General features: G+C 48.6%; 1 protein-coding gene across 1 annotated transcript; it reads right to left on the bottom strand.

Moving 5' to 3' along the window:
• Positions 1–1,409: 1,409 nt before the first annotated feature.
• Dcaf4 (DDB1 and CUL4 associated factor 4) lies at positions 1,410–21,586 on the bottom strand. Its single transcript, XM_050164545.1, has 15 exons — positions 21,495–21,586; positions 17,656–17,740; positions 15,143–15,243; positions 14,656–14,813; positions 13,789–13,871; positions 11,879–11,981; positions 10,297–10,440; positions 8,617–8,666; positions 7,369–7,448; positions 5,972–6,070; positions 5,776–5,873; positions 4,802–4,975; positions 4,244–4,358; positions 2,285–2,507; positions 1,410–1,566 (listed from the first exon to the last, which is right to left on the bottom strand). Exons 2-15 carry the CDS (start codon positions 17,730–17,732, stop codon positions 1,530–1,532), a joined length of 1,542 nt encoding a protein of 513 aa, XP_050020502.1. The 5' UTR covers positions 17,733–17,740; positions 21,495–21,586; the 3' UTR covers positions 1,410–1,529.
• Positions 21,587–24,139: the final 2,553 nt, after the last annotated feature.

Below are 24,139 nucleotides of genomic sequence, written 5' to 3'. Positions count from 1 at the left end.
CATGGATCCAGGCACTGCATGTGACCAGAGCAGCCTGATGGTCTGTAATCAACAACACGCACTGCTTGCTGCTGAGCTTAGCCATGGCCATACTCTAAACTGCTCCTTTATCCTTTAGACCCCCCGATTTCACAATTCTATCCTAAGAGCCTGGACTTCGCAGGCTGCTGGCCTCGATCATCCTTGTCTTTGCTCAGGTACGGCTTCTTTGAAGGGGAGTTTCAAATTGCAATAGCTTTTTACTGGAGGCTAGTGCCTCGTCCCTGGCCCTGACGAGCACATGCTGTCCCACTCAGCCTGGACCCTGGCTTCCTCATCTGTAAGATGACACTGATATAAACCATGCTATTTATTCCCTCTCCTTTATGAATTGTTACAGGGATCAGATAAAATGTGAGCTACCAAGGATGTTATTTATATTAGGGTTCTTGGGGAAAAAGAACATTCAATGGGTAATTGCTTAAATGGGGAGCACTGTGCCTACTGCATGTTTGAGACGAACAGAACAGTCATTAGGACACAGAGAGCTAGCTGTGTTCAGTCAAGGCCAAGGCCTCTGGTCAGACACTCACAGTCCCAACAGGAAGGGAGCCAGATATAGTGGCCTATTTGTGCTTTAATAAATAAAGCTTGGTGGGGAAGAGACAGAAATCTTTAATAAATAAAAAAAAGGGAAAATAAAGAAAAACATCACAAAAAATAAAATAAAATAAATAAAGCTTGCCTGGAGATCAGAGGGCAAAGCAGTCACACTAGACAGCCATACAGGCCAGGGTGTGGTGGCACACACTCTTTATCCCCAGACTCAGGAGACAAGAGGCCAAAGGATCTCTGAGCTCAAGGCTACCCTGGGCTACCCAAAGATGGAGCCAGAATCAGATTCAGGTGGTGGTGGCTCACACCTTTAATCCCAGTGTCTCAGCACTAGGAAGGTGGAGGTGAGCAATATGGCTGGGCAGAGAGGAATATAAACTGGAAGAGACAGGAACTCAGAAGTGTGAGGATTCATGGAGACAGGATCTCACTCGTCCCTTAGGTCTAAAGATTTGGTAGAGGTAAAATGTCTCTCTAGTGGTTGGCTGCTTTGCTTTTCTGATCTTCAGGCTGAACCCCACTATCTGTCTCTGGGTTCTTATTATTCGTGCTCCAGCCAGAGGACTATCAATCCCGGTCCACTGCGGGGGACAAGAAGGTTAGAGGTTTAGAAAGCAGACTCCTGGTGCAGGAGCAGAGGGCGGCAGTGCGGTGTGACCCACTTGCTCTGTGGAGCAAGCTGGTCTCCAGCAAGCTGTGAAAGCTGGCCTCAGGGTCTCTGCCCCATTGGCAAGCTCAGTAGGGATTTCCTTGGGCAGACCCATGCTTCCCCAGCTGAAGGGAGCAAGAGCTGATTCAGATGCGGAAACAACACATCACACAAACCTTTTTATTTTATTGAAATAGTTGGTAGAAAGGACTTTAACACTGTTCATAAACTGCAGTTCCAAGATTGTAAAAACGTCAAATTTGGTCTTGGGCTTTAGAACTAACACTCAAGTCACTGTAACAGAAGCTGCTGTCTCTTCCATCCTGGAAAACTCAAGAAGGCATGAGGATTGTTTGGAGCCAGAGCACTTGAAAAGCTCCATCTCCCCACCCCCCCCCCCCCTTTTTTTTTTTTTTTGGCTTTTCGAGGCAGGGATTTTTGGTGTAGCTTTGGAGCCTGTCCTGGAACTAGCTCTTGTAGACCCCCCTGCCTCTGGCTCTCCAACTCCATCTTCCCCTTCTAATGCCTTGCACAGTAACAGAAGACTCCAGAACTCACTGGCACTGTCTGAGAAGGCAGTGTGTAATGACTCCAAAGCCAGTGAGTCCTCAGACACTAAGCCAGTAAATACCTCTCATGACAAGGCCTTTCATTTCATGCTCCGAGGCCACAATTTAACGGCTGCTTTACTGAAGTTATTCCTAATACGCTGATTGGAATAAAACTATACTTTGCTTTATGTATATGGGCATTTTGCCTGCATGTGACATCTACACATGGTATGCATGCCTGGTCCAGGGGAAGAAGAGGGTGTTGGCTTCTCTGTAACTGGAGATGAAGACGGTTGTGGGCTGCCATGTGGGTGCTAGGAGTCAAACCCAGGTCCTCTGGAAGAGCAGCCAATGCTCTGAACAGCTGAGTCATCACTCCAGCCCCCCAAGTCAACCATTTTGCACTGCCCGTGAACTAGGATACCATCCGAATACATCAAGCACCACTTAAAAGTCCTCACTAGAAATGGAAGCTGCCATTCACTCCTACCTGCCTTCCTCCAGATCGCTTGGACAGAATGAGCTGTAGGAGAAACAGTAAAGGTCCTGCTGGACGGCCATGAGCAACCCTGGGGATCCCCGGGCACCCCCAAGGCGAGGAGAAAAGGCCACACTAGGAATGTTGGCCTTGGAGGTGGGGCATGGGGAAGGTATGGTTCTGAGTAGCTGGGCATCATGGAGGCTCCAGATTCTTGTGTAGCAGTCTTGGCCCACTAGGAAAGAGGGAAGACAACGCAGCAGGTCAGAGAATGCAAAGACATGTAGACACGCTTTTCGGACCGCTCAGGCCCAAACACAAACCCAATGGTGGGAGCTATTTCTACTAATCTATTCTTAAAATTAAGACCATGAGTTGGTCTGTTGCTCCAGAACCCGAACTAGCTGCAGGTGTGCAGAGTAACAAGGATAAACTGGCTGGCTGTCACACAGCAGTCGCTCATGGGATAGGGATTCTTCTCAAGTGGGAGTCCAGCCCACCTGATGTAGATGCCAGGCAGCTGGGTTCCTTTTGATGAACTAAGCAGGAAGATCTCTCAACTTTGTTACATCCTGGCAGAGCAGATGACAGCTATTTCTGGTTGAAGAATTCAAGTTAAGTCTGCAGGACTCCTAGTTCTGAGCAAATTGTCATGGAACACAATAGGTTGTGGCACCTAGATGCTCCATGCTCCTAGAGATCTGTGGGGGCTTCAGCAATCAGATTTCAATTGAGCACTTAGTGACTGTAGAACCATAGTGTGCCTCAGCAGAGGATGCACTTGGAGTATGGGGTTTGCTTTGGCAGCTGTGCAGACACCTGTGCCTGGTGAGGGACAATTGCCTATATTCTGTCAATCATGTTTTAAATTAACGCTGATTGGCCAGCAGCCAGGCAGTTAAGAATAGGCAGGACAACCAAACAGGAAGTAGAGGTGAGGCAATGAGAACAGGAGAATTCTGGGAAGGAGGAAGCCCATTCCTCCCCAGTTCTGTCCAGACACTGAAGAAGCAGGATGTGACCTGCCCCACTAAAAAAGATACTGAGCCCTGTGGCTAACATATACTAGAATAATGGGCTAATATAAGAGCTAATATGATGCCTGAGCTAATGGGCAAATCAGTTTATAACTTATGTAGACCTCTGTGTGATTTTCTTTGCGGCTAAACAGCTGTGGGACCTGGTGGGAGATCAGAAACCCCAACTTATGTAGACCTCTGTGTGATTTTCTTTGGGATTTATTGGGAACTGGGCAGAACAGAAAACCCCAAAAAGCAGGCCCCCCTGTAACATGTGCCTAGCTCTCAGCAAGGCTTATCTTCTATACATCTAAAGTCCTAGACTGTGCTGCTGCTTAACCAAGAATTTAACAGGGAATGAGTGCTGTCTGTAGAGACACTAGCACACGTGAGCCTTCAAGAAGACAGAACTTGTCAAAGGCCTACAGTTCCATACACACAAACACTGGTTTTTGTGCAGTGGCCTGGACACAGTACCATCTTTAGTTACTTTAACTCCCTCAGGGCTTGGTGGCCAGACAGCTGCACTTGCCCTGTAGATCATGGGTAATGTTAAAAGGCCAGGATCTCAGCATCCTCTGACAGGAATGGCAGGATGGGCAGTGTTTGGACAAGATGATGCCTGATGGAATCCTGCCGTGTTTTGATGTTTATCACCTGCCTATTTCTGAGGTAATGCTGTCAGTGGCCCATAATTCCCATTGTTCAGTGCTAGGTTTTTTTTTTTTTTTTTGGTTTTTCGAGACAGGGTTTCTCTGTGGTTTTGGAGCCTGTCCTGGAACTAGCTCTGTAGACCAGGCACTCACAGAGATCCACCTGCCTCTGCCTCCCGAGTGCTGGGATTAAAGGCGTGCGCCACCACCGCCCGGCTTGTTCAGTGCTAGTTCTACCACTTTTCCCTCTGCTGTTTAAGAGGCGGGAGCCTCACAGAGATCTCCCGTTCCCCACGCACCTGCCACCAGAAGTCCTTCCTCCTCGTGCACATGCAGGGGCAGGTAGGCATACTCATTCACGTGACCTTCATACTGCCGCACACATTTAGTGGCCCTCAAGTCCCATAGCTTGATCTGGGAAAAAGAACACGAGGGTTACTTGGGAAGGGCCTAGCAGGTATGTAGCTGGGAGGATGAGGTGATCTTCAGTGGCCTTTTTAGAATATGGAGACTGAAGCCTCTATCTAACTCCTAAAGCTTGAGTTCATCAAATCACAGAACTAGAGGCCCTTCTGTACTTTACTTTTTTTTTTTTTTTTAAGATTTATTTATTTATTATGTATACAATGTTCCTCTTGTAGGCCAGAAGAGGAAACCAGATCTCATTGCAAATAGTTGTGAGGCACTACATGGTTGTTGGGATTTGAACTCAGAACTTCACGAACAACAGCTATCTCTCCAGCACCCCTAACTGCTTCTACACTTCTATGGAGGCAAGAGCTCATGTGGAGCAGCAATCCCCATCCTGGTGTCTTGGTACCAGGGTCTCTCAGAGGCCGGCAGTCAGGATTGCCTACCTTTCCAGCCATGTCTGATGCCATCAGGTATTGATCTTCCTTGAGGACCCGCACAGAGGTCACTGCTGACTCATGGAAAATGTGGGTGGCCTTCCAGCTTTTGGCTTGACTTGGAGAACGTAGGTCAATGGCAAAGATCTCCCCAGAACGACAGCCATTGAACAGTAAGGGAGTCTGTGGAGAGAGGGTCAGCGCCCAGTTTTTACCACCTGTGCCTAAGGATGGAAGGGTGTGTCCTGCCTGGCATTAGGGTTGGTAGGAGTTTGGATCTCAATGGATTTAGAAGGGAGGCTGAGTTCTCGTGAGCAGGTAGAAGACATGGACCCTGTGTTTCTTCCGGTGTCCACCTTGTGGTGAGCCTCTAGGTGCTTGAAGGTAGCTCCACTTTCCGACCCTCAGGCTTTTCTTCCTCCCTCCCTCCTTCCCTTCTTTGAGACAAGGTATTTCTATGCCCTGACTGTCCTGGAACTCGCTCTATAGATTCAGAGATCTGCCAGTTCGAGGCCAGCCTGGTCTACAGAGTGAATTACAGGACAGCAAAGGCTACTCAGAGAAACCCTGTCTTGGTAAAGCAAGCAAACAAATAAACAAACCCTGCTGGGCATGGTGGCATACACACACCTTTAATCTCAGCACTCTGTAGGCTGAGACAGAGGGATCTCAAATTCAAAGATAGCTTGGCCTACAAGTGAGTTCCAGGCCAGCCATGGCTACATAGTAAGATTCTGTCTCAAGTAAACCAAATCAAATCAAACCAACCAACCAATAAAAAAAAATAAAAAAAAAAACACACCACAAACAAATAAAACAACAAAGTACCCACTGATCATTCCCATGCCTTTTTTCTTGTAAAAGCAGCGGCCCAGATGCTATACCAGGGAAACCCAGTTTGACTCCCACAAACACGTCAATCTAGGGATGTTCTGTTAGTCAATCTAGGGATGTTCTGTTATACCCTTCCTGATCCAACCAACCTTCATTGCAAATTGCTGAGTCAAGACATCACTGCTGGTCCCATATGACTGCCGGTGTCCTGTCACCACGTTAGTCAACAGGACCCTCCGAGACAATCCTTGTGGAGACAAGAAATGGGTCCCAGAGGTCAGAGATGCTGGCAGTCTGGGGAGAGGCCCGCTGCGTGGGACCTTCAGGTCTGTGGCCAGGACTCACCTGTACTGAAGCAGTTATCTATCTGGGTGTTCTGGGACCAGGCACAGGACCAGGCACCAGGGATCCGGAAGCTGCAGAGCATGCCAGGCTGGTCTGTACCTGCAAAGGAAAACAGGGCTGCCGTCCAGGCCCAGTAACGTCTCTCCATGTTACCAGGCTAGCAACCACCAGATCTGGGACATCACTGGGAGAAGCTGTTCTGAGGCCAGCTGTGGTCTGGATGTCTCCCAGAATCCAGATTTACAACAACCACCCCAAATCAAATGCTGAAAAATTTCAGGGATGGAGCCTTTGGGAAGTGGTGAGGATCTGGTGCGCTCATGCCTCCAAAGTGGTAATGGTGCATTTACAGTAGAAAGACATCAGCACTTAATGGACTGCCCTCCCCAGAGGCTGGCATGTGCTGCTGGAATTCCCAGCCTCCAGAACTCTAGGACCAAGACAGGGACCTTTACTGGATTTTGTGGTAACTAGAGAATGATTTGGGAGCAACTCATGTCCTCAGTCCAGACTGGGGCCTTCATAGTGCTAACAGCTGTCACAGGGCGGTGTGGTGTCACAGGAAATGTGGCTTCAATCCTTGTCCCAACACCAACAGTGTGCTCAAGTCAAACAATGAAACTATGAACTGACAGACTCAAGGGGGAAATCCAGCCATGTGTCCACTACTCCAACTAGGAGCTAAGACACCAGCATCCCAGAAGGCTCCCCACATCCCATTCCGATTTCTACTCTTACTTCATATCGTTCCCTAAGGGAATTAATATCAAGACTTCTAATACTGAAAAACTAGTTCTGTGGGGCCAAATTTGGCCTGTCCTCCTCTGTAAAGTAGTAAGACACATGTCCCACAAATCTGTTGGGCAGCGAGATCCCGACAGGGCTAAATGCTCTTGGCCTCATCTACTTCCATGAGGAACGTGCTGGGGTAGGCATTGCCTCCATCTCAGAGGTCAAGCAATGTGCTTGAATATAGGAATGGGGTAGTTGTGCTTTGGGCCAGCTCTGCCTGATGTCTGCACATCGCACACACGCAGAAGTCTGCCAGAAGGAGCAATCAAACTACATCCAGCCAGCCAGCACGGCCACCACACTCGGGAGCTTAACCAACGCCCTCTGAATGGTCGCTACAGGCAGCTCAACCCAGTGTCCTGACGTCTTATGCTGGCTGGTCATGTGAACTTTATCACGAGTACTTTGCTCTGTTGCTGAAATGACCTCACAAAGGCTTTATAAAAAGCAGCAAACTCTAAAATGCACTGATCCTGGGACAGGCTCTGGGAACCCTCCCACAGCCCGTCCCATCCCATATGCTGAACTGGGGTCACCCAGCTTAGACCCTCAGGGAGACAGAGGACACAGGCCTTCCTCAAGACAAAGGAAAGTACATGTCATACCTTGGTGAGTACCAACAAACAGTGATGCTGGGAGCAGGGTGGCACAGCCTGGTGTTTCTGCAAGGCCCATGAGGCACAGCCTGCAAAAAATCTGTTAAGGATAGGTGTAATGGACAGGGTCTCCTCTGGGAGAAAATGGCCATCAGCATGTCTTAGGAAGTCCAGATACAGCGCTTTTTACATTTCCCACATCTGGTCTCAGTTTCTTAAGAACGTGTCACAACACGTCACAGTTAAGAGCTTAGTCCCTGGAAATCTGTTTCCTGTCTTCTACCAGAGAACCAGGGTTTTCAGAGTGAAGCGAGTTTGTTGGAGGCCAGAGTGTAACATGTCTGCACAAGAATTTCCCTGTGCACATGAGGAACTAAGTCTCAAGTTCAATGACAGCACATAGGCTGAAGAACTCATCAGCTATGGAATGAATAATGACAAGTGCCATGATTGTGTGTTAAATCTTACAGAGAAAGCCCAGCTGGCAATCCCAGTAGGTTACTGTGTTTTCAGAGCAAAGCCCTATTGGCTTGCTGAGAGGCCAGAAACCAGTGTGTTCTAAAGGCACAGGTCTGAGATATAGTCTTGTGGCTCAGTGTCAAAGTACTTCCCTTGCCAGGCGGTGGTGGCGCACACCTTTAATCCTAGCACTCAGGAGGCAAAGGCAGGCGGATCTCTGTGAGTTCGAGGCTAGCCTGGTCTACAAGAGCTAGTTCCGGAACAGGCGTCAAAGCTACAAAGAAATCCTGTTTCGAAAAAACAAAATAAACAAACCAAAACAACAAAGTACTTCCCTCACTGCCTTCCTCAGTGTTCCCCTAATCACTACTTTCTCCCTCCGCCTCACAGCTGGGTACCATTTTAGGACTGTGCTAATCCCTTTTGCTTTACTCCTTCACCAAAGCACTGACTCCCCTGGCAGGGATACTGGGTCTATCTGGTGACCCAAGAGCCCAAGACTGTATGTCAGTGGTAGAGGCAGGGTCTGGAGTTAGGCTTCCTGGGGTCCAATGCTGTTTCTAGAAATTACATACCAAGTGCCAGATGCCTGGCACATAGGAACTTCATCATCATCCAACAACAGTCAACTCTGAACTTCAGTTGCTTATGAAGACACACTGCTCTGGACCCAGGTATAGTCTTTGTCCAGAAAGGGATCCAAGGGTACAGAACGTTCCCCCTCTGCCATCTCCACAGATGCTTAGGTTTATACCAGGTTGTGGTTGTGCATTAGACCTATCACAGGTTAAAGGATACAGGATGTGGGAATCCAAGTGACTGAGTGAGGCCCAGCACACAGAGTTCACCTGGAGAGGAAGCAGGGAGAGAGAAAACTAGGTTGACTGCCACTCGTGGGAATAATGGTCAAATGCTTTTCTAAAATATGGCCTTTAGGGGCTGAAGAGATAGCACAGCACTTGCTGATCTTACAGACGACCCAAGTTTGGGTCCCGGTATCACATCCAGTAACTCCAGCTCCAGGAGATCCAGTGTCTTCTAGACACACAGAGACACGTGCACATGTATGTGCGTGTATATGCATGCATACTACACATCCCTTAAAATTAAAAAAGAAACACATGACCCGACCAGCTGCCCCCTGTAAGATTGAGACTATACTCAAAGCTCTGAACACACTAGGCCAGCACTTTACTACTAAGTTAACCCGTAATCCAGAGGTTCTGAACCTGGAGTCACGACCCCTTTGGGAGGGCTGTCAAGTGGTCCTTTCACAGGTCACATACCAGATATCCTGCTTATCAGATATTTACATTGTGATTCATAACAGCAAAATTACAGTTATGAAATATCAACAAAATAATTTTATGGTTGGAGGGTCACAACATAAGGACCTGTATTCAAGGGCTATAGCATTAGAGAGGATGACATGTGATTTCTTTTTTCAGGTACAGGAAGAAGAAGCAAACTTCTTCATCCCTTGCACACCAGGGAGGGTCCCATGCTACCCCTACCCCTAAGGCAGACCTGCATTTTCTCATCTAATTTAAAGGGCCAGGAGATGAGTTTACTCTTAACCAAAGGTGTGCTGTGTCCTGCTTCACCCAGCAGGGGTTTCTTTCTTTTGTTCCTTTCTCTGCCTCCTCTGAGACAGGAAAGAAAATATAGCTAGGCTCACTGTGTAGGTCAGGCTAACTGCAAACAAATAGCAACCCTCCAGTCTCAGCCATCTGGTGCACCGAGATTCTAGCTGGCTCCCCAAGTCATTTTCTTTTTTATCTATCTATCTATCTATCTATCTATCTATCTATCTATCATCTATCTATCTATCTATCTATCTATCTATCTATCTATCTATTTATTATGTATACAATATTCTGTCTGTGTGTATGCCAGCAGGCCAGAAGAGGGCACCAGACCCCACTACAGATGGTTGTGAGCCACCATGTGGTTGCTGGGAATTGAACTCAGGACCTTTGGAAGAACAGGCAATGCTCTTAACCTCTGAGCCATCTCTCCAGCCCTCCCCAAGTCATTTTCAACCATGTGGCTCATGTCCCTTTTGAACAGGAAGTCACAGCCTCTTGGATGCAATTTAAAAGTTGCTATTGGTCAGAGAGCACCTGACATGTGTGATGTCCAGAGGACTCTATCCAAGCTATGATCACTGCAGCCCACATTCCAGGGACCACGCCCCTCCACATCAGTTCTGATCCTTTAGAAAAGAATGCCCTGATGGCCAGTGAAGGCACACACCCCATCCACCTCAACTAAATTTGTCTCCCAACTGAAGATGCTTTGGGCCTTCCTTTTCCTGTGGGCTTTCAGGCACTAACAAGCCATTTGTCCCTCAGAAAGGTAAGACAGCTTTTATTGCATTCTTCATAAAACTCCTTTCCCTCTCTGAATGTAGGCAACTACAGCAGGGCCCTAGGCCCAAAGGCAAGCAAGCTGCAAGGCTGGAACGGCAGGACCTACCTTTCTGTTGGTGAAGTAGAGGTTCTCATGCATGTGCACTGTGAACGTAGGGGCCTGCAGACCCTGCAGGTTGATGATGCCATACTTGGAGCCTCCAATTTTGACATCATTCACTGTGAAGAGGCGGTCACTGCTAGTATCTGCCTGGAGGGAAACAGGCTATATATAAGTGATCTCTCAGGCTGATGCGGCTGCCTATGCTCCTCTCCATGAGGGAATATGGCAGGGACCTAACTTAAGTGATTTCGAGCAAAGCCCAGAGTCTGCCCTGCCATTTCTGACGCATGGATGAAGGTAAAGAGAATGTGTGGCCAGGAAGTCTGGTGTGGACAGTGAGCCCCTCAGAATTGAGTCTGGGAGGATCTTAATGTTGGCCCAGAGGATATACCACATCCCACCACGAAAGCCATGAACTGTTGAGTTCTATCACGAACCTCTCAGCTACATAGGGAGAGCCTGCTCTATTTAATTTAAAAATACAACACAGTGCCTATAATATCAACACTTAGGAAGCTTACTAAGGCAGGAGAACTGAGTTAGAGACCAGCCTGCGGCACATAGTTCCCTTGTCCCAAAAAGCCCCCAAACTCCCCCGCCAACAGAGCTCCAAACAAAGCACAACACTGTTAATTCAAACTAAAATCTCCATATTTATCTTTTTTAAAAATATATATACCATGTGCTTGTGTGCACAAGTGTACATGCATGCATGTACGCACATAGGTGAAACTCCCCCTACTCTGCAAGCTTGAAGAGTTAACACGCTTGAATGAACCTACTAGCGGAGAGTCAAATGTGGAAAACTGCCTTCCCAGCCATAAGCCAAACAGTCGAATGTGATGCTGGGTGACAGGGAGACTCTCTACCAAAGGCACCAGCGCCAGAAGACTGCACACTGGTGCCAGGGAGGGGCACGCAGAGACCCACTGCAGCTAAGTATCTACGGATTCGAACCACGGTGCCACTAGAAGGGCTGCAGCAGTGGGGAATCGGGGCCTGACCCCTGACCCCAGTAAGCTCGGCTGTCAAGGTCTCCTGGGCCAGGAGGTCTCCCATCCCGCCAGCAGGATCCTTCCTTCATGTGCAGGGTACACTCTGGCTCCCTGACAATGTTCCACTGTCCTCAGACTCTAGTAGTTGGCCTTAATTTCCATCCAGCCCTCATCTCAGTAAACAGAGACCTTCCACTTCCTACAGTCGATGTGATGGAGGTATATACACAGGGCCCTGCCGCTATGGTCAGGGGCACTGAGCAAAGAAACCCACTGTGCTGCAGCCACTGGCACATGGATCCTGCCCACAGTGTGCACCTTTTCAGCTGGACACACCACAACCAGGGAGAAAAGATCCTCTGTTCTTATCATGTGGCTAGAGCCAGGCTTGATGTCACAGGACAGGACTGAAGCGTTAGTAGTACACTCACGTGTGTGCACGCGCACGCACACGCACACGCGCACACACACACACACACACACACACACACACACACACACACACACACACTGTTAGCCAGGCTTAGTGAACACTCACAATGAGCCAGCAGTGGCAGCCGCACCTGAGCACACAGACACATGTCACTTACCAGGATGAAGTTAAACCGGTCACTTCCCAGCGCAGAAGGATCTGAGCTCTGAATGTCTACCTTCTTCCTCTCCATGCCGCTCACCCGCAGCTCATGGGATAAACTGAAGAGGGAAACAGAAATGCAGGGAGGGCATGGACACCACAGCCAGACACCTCAGTCTGATGCTCAGGTGCACTTCTGTAGAAGCACCTCCGAGGGAAGATGACTTTTTTTTTTTAAAAGATTTTTTTATTTTATGTTTATGGTGCTCTATCTGCATGTATGCCAGAACAGGGCGTCAGATCTCATTACAGATGACTGTGAGCCACCATGTGGTTGCTGGGAATTGAACTCAGGACCTCTGGAAGAGCTGTCAATGCTTTTAACAACTGAGCCATCTCTCCAGCCTAAGAATTTTTTTTTTTTGAGACAGTTTCTCTGTGTAGCCCTGGATGTCCTAGAACTCACTCTGTAGATCAGGCTGACCTCAAACTCAGAGGTCAGGAAGATGATTTGAGTGCAGAATTTTAAGGCCAGTCTAGGCAACATAGCAAAGAGGTCAGGTCTCAATTGATGAAAAAGGCAAACACCCGGGCCTCTGCCTTTTCCCACACCCTTCTCCACATCAGTTCTCACACAGAATGCTAACAACAGCTAAACAACTGAGTAGTCAGACTCTGGAGGGATCTGCTCAGTCACAGAGTACAGGTTCTCTTAGGATGATGAGACTGCCTGGGAGATGAACCCGCTGCTGAGGGGCGCGGGGTGAGTTAGAGGAGCCCAGGTGTGCAGCCACCCCCCTCACTGCCCCTTTTCCTCTCCAGTTCAAGCAGAAGAGCCATTTCTGCATAGACTCCCTTCTCTCTTGGGAGGGAGTAAAGAAGGTTGTGTGCTGCCCCTGTACGGCTGGCCTTCCCTGAGGCGGGCACTGGGCTCCCTAACATGCATGGAGGGCTGTTTCTGTTTTTATCTGGAGCAGGTCTCTCCACTCCAACTTCAATTTCCTCTTTAGAAAATGGGAGGGAGTTATCAACTTCTCTTACCAGATCTAGTTAGAGCTGCGGCAGCTACCACAAAATACAGTTTTTGGAAAAGCTAGGGACTGAATCAGACCTGTGGATCAGCACTACACAAAGCTACATTCCGGCCTCCCATCACAAGCACTCTGATGAAGCTGGCAAATACACACTCAATGCCACGTGTCACCATATATGGAATGAAGTCTCCACCCCTTTTTGAGGAGAGAAGAGTTACTCAGAGCTGCTTAAGATGTAGAAGGCAGCCAGGCGGTGGTGGCACACACCTCTAATCCTAGCACTCGGGAGGCAGAGGCAGGTGGATCTCTGTGAGTTCGAGGCCAGCCAGTCTACAGAGCTACAGGCTCCAAAAGCTACAGAGAAACCCTGTCTTGGGAAAAAAGATGTAGAAGGCAGAGCTGGTTGAAGAGGGGGGGTTTTGTATGATCCATAAAACCAGGGTTAGGGCAGTAGGGCTGAGATCAAGAAGCCCAGAAGCCCAGAGGGGCTGAAGAGATTGCTCAGGTTCAATTCCCAGCAATTCACAACTGTTTCTAACTCCAGTCCCAGGGGATCTGTATCCTGAGTTCTGGGATTAAGGGTATATATGTCACCAGGCTTAAATTAAAAAAGGAGGTAGGCAGTGACAGTGTATGCCTTTAATCCCAGCACTAGAGAGGCAGAAAGGCAGGGGGATTTCTGTGAGTTCGAGGCCAGTTTGGTCTACAGAGTGAGTTCCAAGATAGCCAGGGCTACATAGAGAAACCTTGTCTTGAAGAACCAAAAAGATAAAGAAAGTAGCCAATGAGCTGAAGACCTCAGTGACGAAGACTTCTCACAGAGTAGCATAAGGTGGGCTACAGAAATAAGAACAGGAGAGAACATTCAAGTCAAAATAAGGCATTGTCTTACCGGCAATAACTGGTTATGCTGAGAAGACCCAACTGGTTTTTTCGTAGGATGGAGGATGCGTTAAATCCCATTCTGGTCATTTTCTAAGTTTATTGAAAAAAACCAAAAGGAAGATTTAGTGAAGGCAGCCATGGTGGCGCAGACCTGGAATTCTAGAATTGGGGAGCTGGATCCTGGACTCCAGTTCAAAGACATCCCCTGGACACATATAGTACTTTCAATTCCAGTTTGGGTAATGAGACTTTGCCTTCTCTGAAGATTATCTGTGCTGTGGTTTGGGTAACAGGGGTATTTAGTTCCACAGGACACAGTGAGGAAACAGGTATTAAATGGACAGAAATTCAGTGAATAAAATTTGATGGTATTCTCTCACAAGTCTCCTCTCATTGGCAGGAGGAAAAACCAAGCCCAAGGCAGCCCTGTGGGTTGTGCTAGAGAGTCTGTGCCACGCTTGTCTAGGTTCACTGATGGGCAACAGGCTGATGTGTAGAGCAAGGCCAGATGCCACGGTCTATGCCAGCAAACAGAAACAGGAGCAGACAAGAAAGAGGACCCTAAGAGACATACATGGATCTACTCTACATGGGAAGTAAAAAAAGACAAGATCTCCTGAGTAAATTGGGAGCGTGGGAATCATGGAAGAGGGTAGAAGGGGAGAGGGAGGGAGGGGAGTGGAGAAAAATATATAGTTCAATAAAAACAACAAAAAATAAGGAAAGAAAAAGGAGTAGTAAATGGGGTTTCCTCATCACTTCCATCCAGGGAGTGTCTGACAGCACACTGAGGACCCTCGTGTTGACAACCTGCATTGGGTAGCAGGTGGGTGCAGTTGGAGGACGCACTGGGGCGCCAAGGGTGAGAGCCCACCTTTCTCTGCTTGTCCTCCTGGTCCAGCAGCTGCAGCCTCCTGCTCTCCATTTCCTTGTGGCAGATGGCCTCCTTCGTGAGGGGGTTGCAGTTGTTATGACCGGGGAGTAAACGGAAGTAGCGGTTCTTTTCAGGGTCAAAATAAAAGCCTGGAAGTTCTTTAAGAAAAACAAGTCAACTGACTAAATTAAAACACTGACCCACCCAATAATAAAGTCTGTGTGTCTGTTCCGCTGGTTGAGGGAGTCACAGCCAGTCACTGAGTTCTGTACTGGGGAGAACATCTGCCCCAGAATCATTATTCCCCACACCTGGCACCTTCCTTCAGCAGATCAATTTGCCTGTAGAATTCCCTCAAGCTAAGGATGGACTCCCATCCCCCAACAAGTGAAGAGACACATCTAAGCCCTGGCTAAGGAAGGGCTGTCAGGAAAGACTCACTGCCTGCTCAGGACAGGCTAGGGGCCCTACCCAGATTACTGCTTACCTGGTGCAGACGACTCTTCAGCTCTGCTGGATGAGGTTGATGGGACCTCAGCATCATGGTGGCCAGAATCTTGTGGGCTCTGTGATGTCCCTGCAGTGTCCCTGTTGGCATACAGTTGTGAGAATATGAGTGTGTGTGCTCAGGAAGGCCAAAGGACAGTCTTGTGTGTCAATCCTTCGGGGCTATCCATCTTTTTGAGACAGGATCTCTCATTGGCCTGGAACTCACAAAACAGATGGGGCTGGCTGGTGAGCCCAGGGATAGATGGGGAGTACAAGCACATGATGCCACACCTGGCTTTTAAACATGGGGCCCAGGGAATCAAACGAGTCCATCCCCCAGTCCAGTTCTCAGTCTGACTGTAGGTCCTACTTGAGCAGGTCTGAGCCTTCGCCTGACCTTTGTGATTATTTGGGGAACAGGGACACCTACTGTGAACACGCTAAAACAGGGCCAGCCTCTCTTTCTTCTTATGACACCTGTCAAAGGAATCCCTTTTCTTCTCACTTGGGCATTTTTTTTTTTTTTTTGGTTTTTCGAGATAGTTTTTTTTTCTGTGTTGCTTTAGAGCCTGTCCTGGAAGGAGATCTTGTAGACCAGGCTGGCCTTGAACTCACAGAGATCCGACTGCCTCTGCCTCCTGAGTGCTGCTCACTTTTGCATGTTCTGAGATCTTTCGGAACTTTCCAGGATGAAAATAAAACCAGAAATCTTTGCCAGTAAGAATGCTACTGGCTGGGCTATCTATCCTCAGCAGCACTGACAAAGCCAGATGAGTTTCATTCCTCTTGGCTTCAACAGTAGAAGAGTTTAAATTGTATCTGGCTAGACAACCTTACAGATGGAGAAACTGGGATTCTGGGAACAGAGATAATTTCCTCCATAACATCAGGATGGAAGTGTGGCTAACACACTGAATTTGTGAAGCCACTAGTGGTCTCTGTGGCAATGACAGGTTGAAATGCAGGGTGAGAATCCTGAGATAATCCTTCTCCCCACACACAATGAAAGGAGGTTTGCAAAGCTGGGCTGAGGGAAGCAAAGAGCAGCCTGTGTTCTATCAACACCGACGCTGTGCACAGCTGTAGGGAAAATTATGTTCTCTCCTTCTTCTGCCCATCTGTATCAGCAGGAGGATGGATTAAGTGTCATGACAAATGTTAGTCTTTCTCATCCAAGGAGTGCTGCTCCATTTTTTTCCAGAGCCCAGAAGGTGGCTGTGCCCAGCAGGTTTCCAAGCCACTCTGCCAAAACTGGGCTGGGACTCTCATAGATCAATCCTGCTACCTAATTTGGCTTGTGGGAAAGGCCTGGGGCCCCAAAAGTACCCATGGCTCTCCTAACAAAACATACTAACATTGGGTGTAGTGCTGATCTTTCTACATTATGGGCCAAATTAGAAATTTACACCCAATGAGACCCCACTGTGTGCTGAGGGCTCCAAGGGCTAGGCAGCTTATTAAGGGTTTTTATACAGTTAAGCCAGGTTGCCTTATGGGTCAGAGCCCCTTTAGATCCCGGGGACTCACTCACATGGTAAAGAAAGAACTGATTCCCCAGTTGTCCCTCACCTTCACATGTATGCCGTGACATGCACGTACACGTGCGCGCGCGCGCGCACACACACACACACACACACACACACACACACTAACATGTGGAAGAATTGTAACTGGCATGTGTGCTGTAAAGAGGAAGCAACCTGTGAACCCAAGGGCTGCATAAAGAATTCCTACTGTCAGAAGTCCTGGGAGCCCTCACCCAAGGCCAGGTGGGGACAGGGGGCTCTTGTTCTGAGACAAGGATGTTTGTACCCCCTTCATGCGGGATAATAAATAAAATGTGGAAAATGTTACACCGGGACTTAACTATTGTCTAAGATGAGCAGGCACACAGCAGTCACTGCTCTCTTCTCTGTGTATGTTTGTGTATAGAAGATTCAGTATGCCAGAGGCAGGAGGTGTGGGGGTGTGTGTGGGGAGAGTGGTGGTGGTGAGTTCAAGGACAGTCTGGTCTACAAAGAGGTCCAGGGCTCTCAGAGCTATATAGAGACAGACAGACAGACAGAGACACACACATACCAAAAAACAAAAAACCTTGTAGTCCACATAAAGATTTGCATATATTATGTAAATATGCAATATACTATATACATCTATATAAGCAACATGCATGTTAACTACATATTTTATAAAACCTTTTCCAGGACTTCCACTAAATCGCCCCAGAAAGGTTTTTTGCCCCTCCCAAATGGAAAAGCAGGTCTCCAGTTGTGCCAGAAAATTACCAGCAGTCTTTTGGCTGGCACTCTGGTCAGAAGCCAGTGGCCACGAAACAGCAAGGCTGTGCCCTCACTCTCCGGAGCAGTGGGCTGATGACAACACGGCAAGCTTCCGAGCCTGCTGGCTTCACCGCTGACTCACTCTGAGAGGCGAGCGTGTGTGTGTGTGCGTGCACTGTACAGAACAGCAGAGCAGCACTGGGCAAAACTGGCTCCCGACCTGGACACTTGCCTTTCACTAGGGCCACTCTGCTCCAAGGCAGGGCTCTGCTGGTGGCTCCGCTCACGTCGTCTCCTGCTTCTACCCATTTCTGCTCCTGGAAGAGAAATCAGAACATCAGACACCCCGGCTGTGTGCTCTCCCATTCCTGGCAGCTCCACCATGCTCATGATGGTCACTGGTGGGGCTGCCACACAAGCCTTCCCTAAAAAGCCCACCTCTAGCACTTTCCCAGTGCCCCTTCCTACCAGTGACACACGTGATCAGAATACCTTAACTCTTTCCACATCTTCTCCACAAACACTTATGTAATTCTTTTTCATCCTCCTCCCTCCCCCACGACCCCAGATAGGGTCTCTCTGTGTAGCCCTGGCAGTCCTGGAACATGCTCTGTAGAATGGTTAGGCTGGCTTCAAACTCAGAGCCTGTGCCACCAACTGCTCGGCTCTGTGTGAATTCTTACTCATCTTGATGAAAGAAACATCTTTCTTGGTGCCTTTCCAAGACGCCCTCCTCACCTAGATGTCATTCTTCCTTGGGGACATCACAGATGTCTAGTTCATGTTTAATGGCTCCCTCTCATCTCTGCTGGTGCTTCCGCTCTAATCCAAAGCCGCAGAAACACTCTGGAAGAGTGATCTACACGTAAATTCGATGTCTTTATTTCCCCATCCCCAGCATTCTGCAAAAATGCTCTTGCATCAGCAACTAATGCTCCTTAGGGGCAAAGGTGGGGAGTCTCCTGCAGTTGGCTTTGAATGGCCAAAAGCCTGCACTTGGGAGGCAGAGGCAGTGAGGTCACTAGGTTAAGGCCAGCCTAAGGCTGCCCAGTGAGAGAGAGTCTTGAACGAACCCAGCAGTTATGAGAGTGTGCATTGCTCTTGCAGCACTGAAGGTCGGTTCCAGCACCGACATCGGGTGGCTCATAACCACTTGTTAACTCTGGCTCCAGAGGGCACCCACCCTCACATGCGCGTAATTAAAGAAAAAGCTGGGGTCTGGTGAATTGCTCAAACATGTCCTTTTGAAGAGACTCTGAACCAGGACCCAATGGTAGAATTAACTCCAAGTTGTCCTCTGACTACCACATGCACGCCAAGGCCTTCTTCCAGCACCTACTGCACACAGTACACGGACATACATGCAGGCAGACCACCCATACACATAAAACAAAAAGAAAACTTAGGCCTGGTGGTAGGTACTCTTGTTACCCCCAACATGGCAAGGTAAGCAGGAGGGTCGAATGTTGAAGACTGCCTATCCTTTGGATACATATATCGAATCTATACAGGGAGATTGGGATCAGCCTGTGCTACCAAGACCCTCTGAAACAAAAAGCACCCCTTACACAAACAAAACACGGAAAACAAAAACCTAGCTCATATTCAAGGATGAAAAGTATGTTTTCCCGAAATGCAAGTTCACTCTTAAGATCCATATTGTGCTTTATATCCTCATTTATTTGTCCATTTTAAATGTTGTTTATATATTCCTGTCTGGGATGTGAATTCCTTTTTGTTTAGCTACAGTGCTGGAGACCTCAGGGCCTTGAGCATGCTAGGCAAGAAATCTAATGTTTTTTCTATTCTTAGCACCTACTGACCTAGTTGGCTACATGCAAATTACTGCTGAGGAAAAACCAAACCAAACCCAAACAATAACAAAACCTGTGGCTAGGTACTCTTTTCCTTTTTTTTTTTTTTTTTGTTTTGTTTTGTTTTTGTTTTTCGAGACAGGGTTTCTCAGTAGCTTTGGAGCCTGTCCTGGAACTAGCTCTTGTAGACCAGGCTGGCCTCGAACTCACAGATATCCACCTGCCTTTGCCTCCTGAGTGCTGGGATTAAAGGCGTGTGCCACCAACTACCTGGCAAAGTCTATAATCTTTTTTTTTTAAATATTTATTTATTTGTTATGTATACAATAGTCTGTGTGTATGCCTGCAGGCCCGAAGAGGGCACCAGACCTCATTACAGATGGTTGTGAGCCACCATGTGGTTGCTGGGAATTGAACTCAGGACCTTTGGAAGAGCAGGCAATGCTCTTGACCGCTGAGCCATCTCTCCAGCCCCAGTCTATAATCTTAAATGATGAAAAGATCACACATGATTACGGAGGGTATTTAAATGCCCAGGAGCACAATAATTTATAATCCTTATTTCCATTCACCAGTTTCCTTTAACGCTGCTTTCAGTAGCATTTCATTTTTGCGATAACAAGCTACTATGAAGCTGTGCAATTTAAGAATCTAGAGTCTAAGGCATCTTGAGATAAAAATGGAAATGGGGAGAAACAAGTGTGCTTGAAATTACCCCACCCCACATCCTACATTCACCAGCTGCTGAGCCTTAGTTGCCAGGTGGGTACCTGCCCTGTCCAGTGTGGCCAGTGAGTGAACCAGGAGGGAGATGGGAAAAAGCAGACTGTTCATTAGGAGTTCCGTCCAGTGTCAAAAATAAAATAGGGCTGGAGAGATGGCTCTGCGGTTAAGAGCACTTGCTGCTCTTGCAGAAGATCTGAGTTCAAACCTCCTGTAACTCAGTTCCAAGTGATCCAACCCAGCCTTCTGGCCTTTCAGGGCAGCATCCACTCACACATACCCTTATCCTTGTAAATTCCACCCCCGAAATTCGCAGGAGAACCACCTCCACATGCACAGAAACATTACACGACAATAATAAAACCAAACCCCACTTTACAGCATGGAAACGGAGGCTTACAGAACGACAGCGAACTGACAAAGACGCATTAAAGGTGCAGGAGGGGGTCCCGGACACCTCTGGGCGCAATCACCCACAGGACAGCTCCTCAATTTCCATTGTTATTTACAACTCGATTTCCAGACAGTGGGGTTTTTGACTTCTCCAGGAAGTGGATTTATTATCCCCACCTTACTGCCCTGCTCCACACACAAGACTGTGTCTGTGGATCTCCGTGGGATGTTTGTGTTCCTCAAAGTTGCTATGGAGACCACAAAAGCACCCGGATTCTGAAGAAATGGCGTGGAAAGGCTGCCTTTCTCGCTAACGCACAACTTGGGTGTGCTGGGGATGGAGGCTGCTCCGCACCAGGGCTTACTAGCTCTTTCAAATTCCAAGCTGTACAAAACCTCAGACAAGCCACCCCTTCACCTCCCTATGTCGAAAATGATACCACTAGGGTTGGAGAGATGGCTCAGCGGTTAAGAGCGCTTGCTGCTCTTCAGAAAACTCGGGTTCCATACTCAGAGCACACATAGGAACTCAGTCTCCAACTACACACAGCTTCAGCAGTCTAACACATTTGGTCTCTTCCATTTTCCACAGACCCACACACATACTAATTTTAAAAAAAAAGCCTCTTTAAAAAGGTGTGTGTGTAGACCTGGCTCCGTGGTGAAGAGCACTGAGGAGCTAAATTTGATTCCCAGCATCGTGCATGGCGGCTTACATCATCTGTAACTCCAGTTCCATGCGATCTGTCTGACTTCTTTTCGCCTCCATGGACACCAGGCAGGCTTGCAGCGCGTGCGTGCGCGCCCGCGCGCACACGAAAGCCAAATACCCACATACATAAAAATAAAGCACCACAAAACAAGAACCTCTTCCAAAATGTGATACCAAAAAGTACTACTGGGCCGGTGCTTCACCACGGCCCGAATCTCAATGAGGGCGACGGCCTGAGCCGGTAGACTGGACGCTGCAGGTCCCTGGGGACCACGCAGGACCCGCCAGGCCCGGGCCCACGCCCACTCCGACCGTGTCGCACTTGCTCATTCCTCCCGCCCTTAGCCTGGCCTTCCCCGACCTCTGCCTGGGTACAGCGACACCCTCCTTCGGCACCCACGGGCGCGCCAAGCATCGGAACACGCGAACCTGCCCAGACGGTCCTCTCGGCCGCAGCACAGTCCGGCTGTAGAGAGAGGCGTGCGAGGATCCGGGAAATCCTTACGTTCTGTGTTGACGTAGCCCATAGGACGAAGGAGACTGGCTCTGCCGTCTCATTGGATAAGGCCTCTGTCCATCCACGCCAGCAAGGACGGAGGGCGGGTCTTGGTACTTCCGCTTCGTCCTAGCCCGGCGTGCGTGGGGGCGGGGGAAAGGGGAGCTCGTGCGCTGGGGCGGGGCTGGAGGTTGCTACCTTCGCTTCCAGGCACAGTCTTAGCAAACGGAGGGAGTCCTTTCGCCTGCTGCAGACCGTACCTGGAAAAATTTCCTTCTGCTTAGGGCCGGTACTTAAGCCCGAGTTAACATTCATGTGCTGTGGGGAGAGGTGACTGTATTGTGGAAAGAGCAGAGGAGAATCTGAGGAGGAAAGCGAAAAAGGATTTAGGTAGAGTCGTCGTGACCGCAGAGTAACAAGGAAATCAAGAATATATTCTAACTCAATGATCTCCAGCCCAAAGCTTGTTTATACGGGCAGCATTTCCAGAATGCTATCTGGCGTGTCTGTACCAGCTAACAACACGAAGGACCACCCCAAGGAAGATGAAGTTTGTGATAGGTCAGAAGTGAGAGCAGTCAGACGAGAGCTGGTTCAAATAGACCAGGCGAGGTGGTGACTGAAGTTTCTGCACCCCCATAAGCCTCTCCCCCGACGCAGTCCAAATCAGACCAAATCAAACCGAATTTTAAAAAGCCCAGGTTTAATGGGTAAAACGCTCCCTAATGTTTTTCCAGGCCCGCTCCCCCTGCCCCCCCCCAGAGGAGACGGAAAATAGAGACCGAAAAACCACGTGTCTGTTTTCTGAGGGACAGTTTAAATACCCCGTGAAAGAGGTCTTGAGCATCTCTGGGGGAGGGGTAGTCTTTTCATTTGGCGGGCTTTCTGAGATGCGGTAGGATTTGGAGAGAGATGGGGGGGGGGACTTGGAGTGGAACTTCCACCAGAGCATTCCAGAGATTTTGGGTATATGGGTGCCAGGGAATGGGGTGAAGCTTGCACCAGAGCAGGGACCACCAACAGTCTTGATTTTACTGGATTTGGGCAGCGGGGGTGAGGGGTGGGATATCCAAACCAACAGACTAGGTAGTTGGAAGCCTGTTTCAGCTACTGGTTGGGCTGGCCGTGAGGAACTCTTTAGCGAGGTGGATGGGACTGTAGAACAGCCTCAGGAGCAGGGAAAACACTTGAGGCTCCAGGGACTGGAACGCTGTGGGGTAACAACTAAATCTGTGCTTGGGGGAAGTTTCTTGGGTGGAGCAGCAGTCGGTGCGAAGGTAGGCAGGGAGGTTACAACTGAGATACAGGGCGGGTGGATGGGAGACGAATCTGGAGGAGAATCTCCGACTTGAACTCTGGGAGGAGAAGACAGGCTTCTGTGCTAAAGCCTTGCGGTCCCTGGAGGATTGAGGAGGGGGAGGTGACTGGGGGCTTGTGAAGTGAAGAACTGACAAACAGCCAGCCTACTGGCACCACTGCCAGGCGTCACCGAATATCCACAATGAGAACAGGGTAGACATCAGTTTTGCCTTGGAAATCTGTAACACACGCATTTTACGAAGGAAACGGCCTGAAGCCAGCCATGGGGCATCCCCCGCTCTGTTTTCTCTTGGTTGTAATGCTGAAAAAGGAAGGTCATAGTAAATGCCATAGCCCAGAATCAGGGCTTGGTCCATGGCTTCCAGTGACTAAGCACCTTGTGTTACAGATTTGATTTGGTGTTTAGATGGTGTATAATATCCAGATGTAACACACACACACCCCAAAACAAAGAGCGAACCTCACATCCAGGGCATGGAGACATGGCTCAGTGGTTAAGAGCACTGGCTACTCTTCCAGTAGACCTGGGTTCCCAGCACTTGCGTGGCGGCTCACAGTGTACCAGGCCTTGGCAGAAATGAAGATCTTTTAAAGAGACACCTGTGTCTCTCATTCTGTCAAATTGTTGAAACAATGGTCCCCAAAGAAATGGAAATTTCCCTAGGAACCTCATGCCGGGAGAAGGGACAGGCACCAGCCAGAGGGGGAGCTTGTCTCCAGAATGAGATGTTACTGAGTGTCAACAACTCATTAGACCACCTTACAGGATGAGACTGAAGTCCAGACAGTGATGGGTCTGTAGCAAAAGCCACAGCTCTCATCTTGAAGGGAACAAGAGATAGTTTATTCTGGCATCATTGTTAGTGACCATGACCTGGGAACATATTTAGGTTACTCGAAATTCCAAGTTTCAACCTGGAAGCAGTTTAATGAAGTTTGTCTGGTTTTATAGAGAGCAAAGAAAGTCATGAATCAAAGCAAGTTACGTCAGAGACGGCGGTACAGCAAGGCAGGGGAAGCTTCCTACAGAGCCACGATGCTTTCTGAGTTTCTGGGGTGGTGGAAGCTAATGGTTTGCTAAGTTAATAGATTCCAAAAGGTTTAGTCACAGGGTGCTAGCTCTGGTGTAGAGGCAGGCAAGGAACGGCCGTTCCGGAGGGTTAGTTTGCTCAATACATTTCTCCCTTTTTGCTATGTGCCATGTGGAATAAATCACCTTTTTACACTTTCCGCTTTTGAGGATGAATGGCTGGACCTG

This window comes from Alexandromys fortis, unplaced genomic scaffold (assembly GCF_014885135.2).
Source record: "Alexandromys fortis isolate MF-2015 unplaced genomic scaffold, M_Fortis_MF-2015_v1.1 scaffold_159, whole genome shotgun sequence".
Classification (NCBI taxonomy): domain Eukaryota; kingdom Metazoa; phylum Chordata; class Mammalia; order Rodentia; family Cricetidae; genus Alexandromys; species Alexandromys fortis.
The sequence above is the reverse complement of the archived record's forward strand: the minus strand, read 5'-3'. Positions and strand labels throughout refer to the sequence as shown.

What these genes read in the sequence shown, in the direction of transcription:
- Dcaf4 (XM_050164545.1), bottom strand. Translation starts at nt 17,732, where the DNA reads ATGGGTAGAAGCAGGAGACGACGTGAGCGGAGCCACCAGCAGAGCCCT. An exon ending in CAGAGTGGCCCTAGTGAAAG is followed by an intron (nt 15,244 to 17,655) that starts GCAAGTGTCCAG and finishes GTATGCCAACAG; the next exon opens with GGACACTGCAGGGACATCAC. An exon ending in CTCAGCAATTTGCAATGAAG is followed by an intron (nt 4,976 to 5,775) that starts GTTGGTTGGATC and finishes CTCTCTCCACAG; the next exon opens with ACTCCCTTACTGTTCAATGG.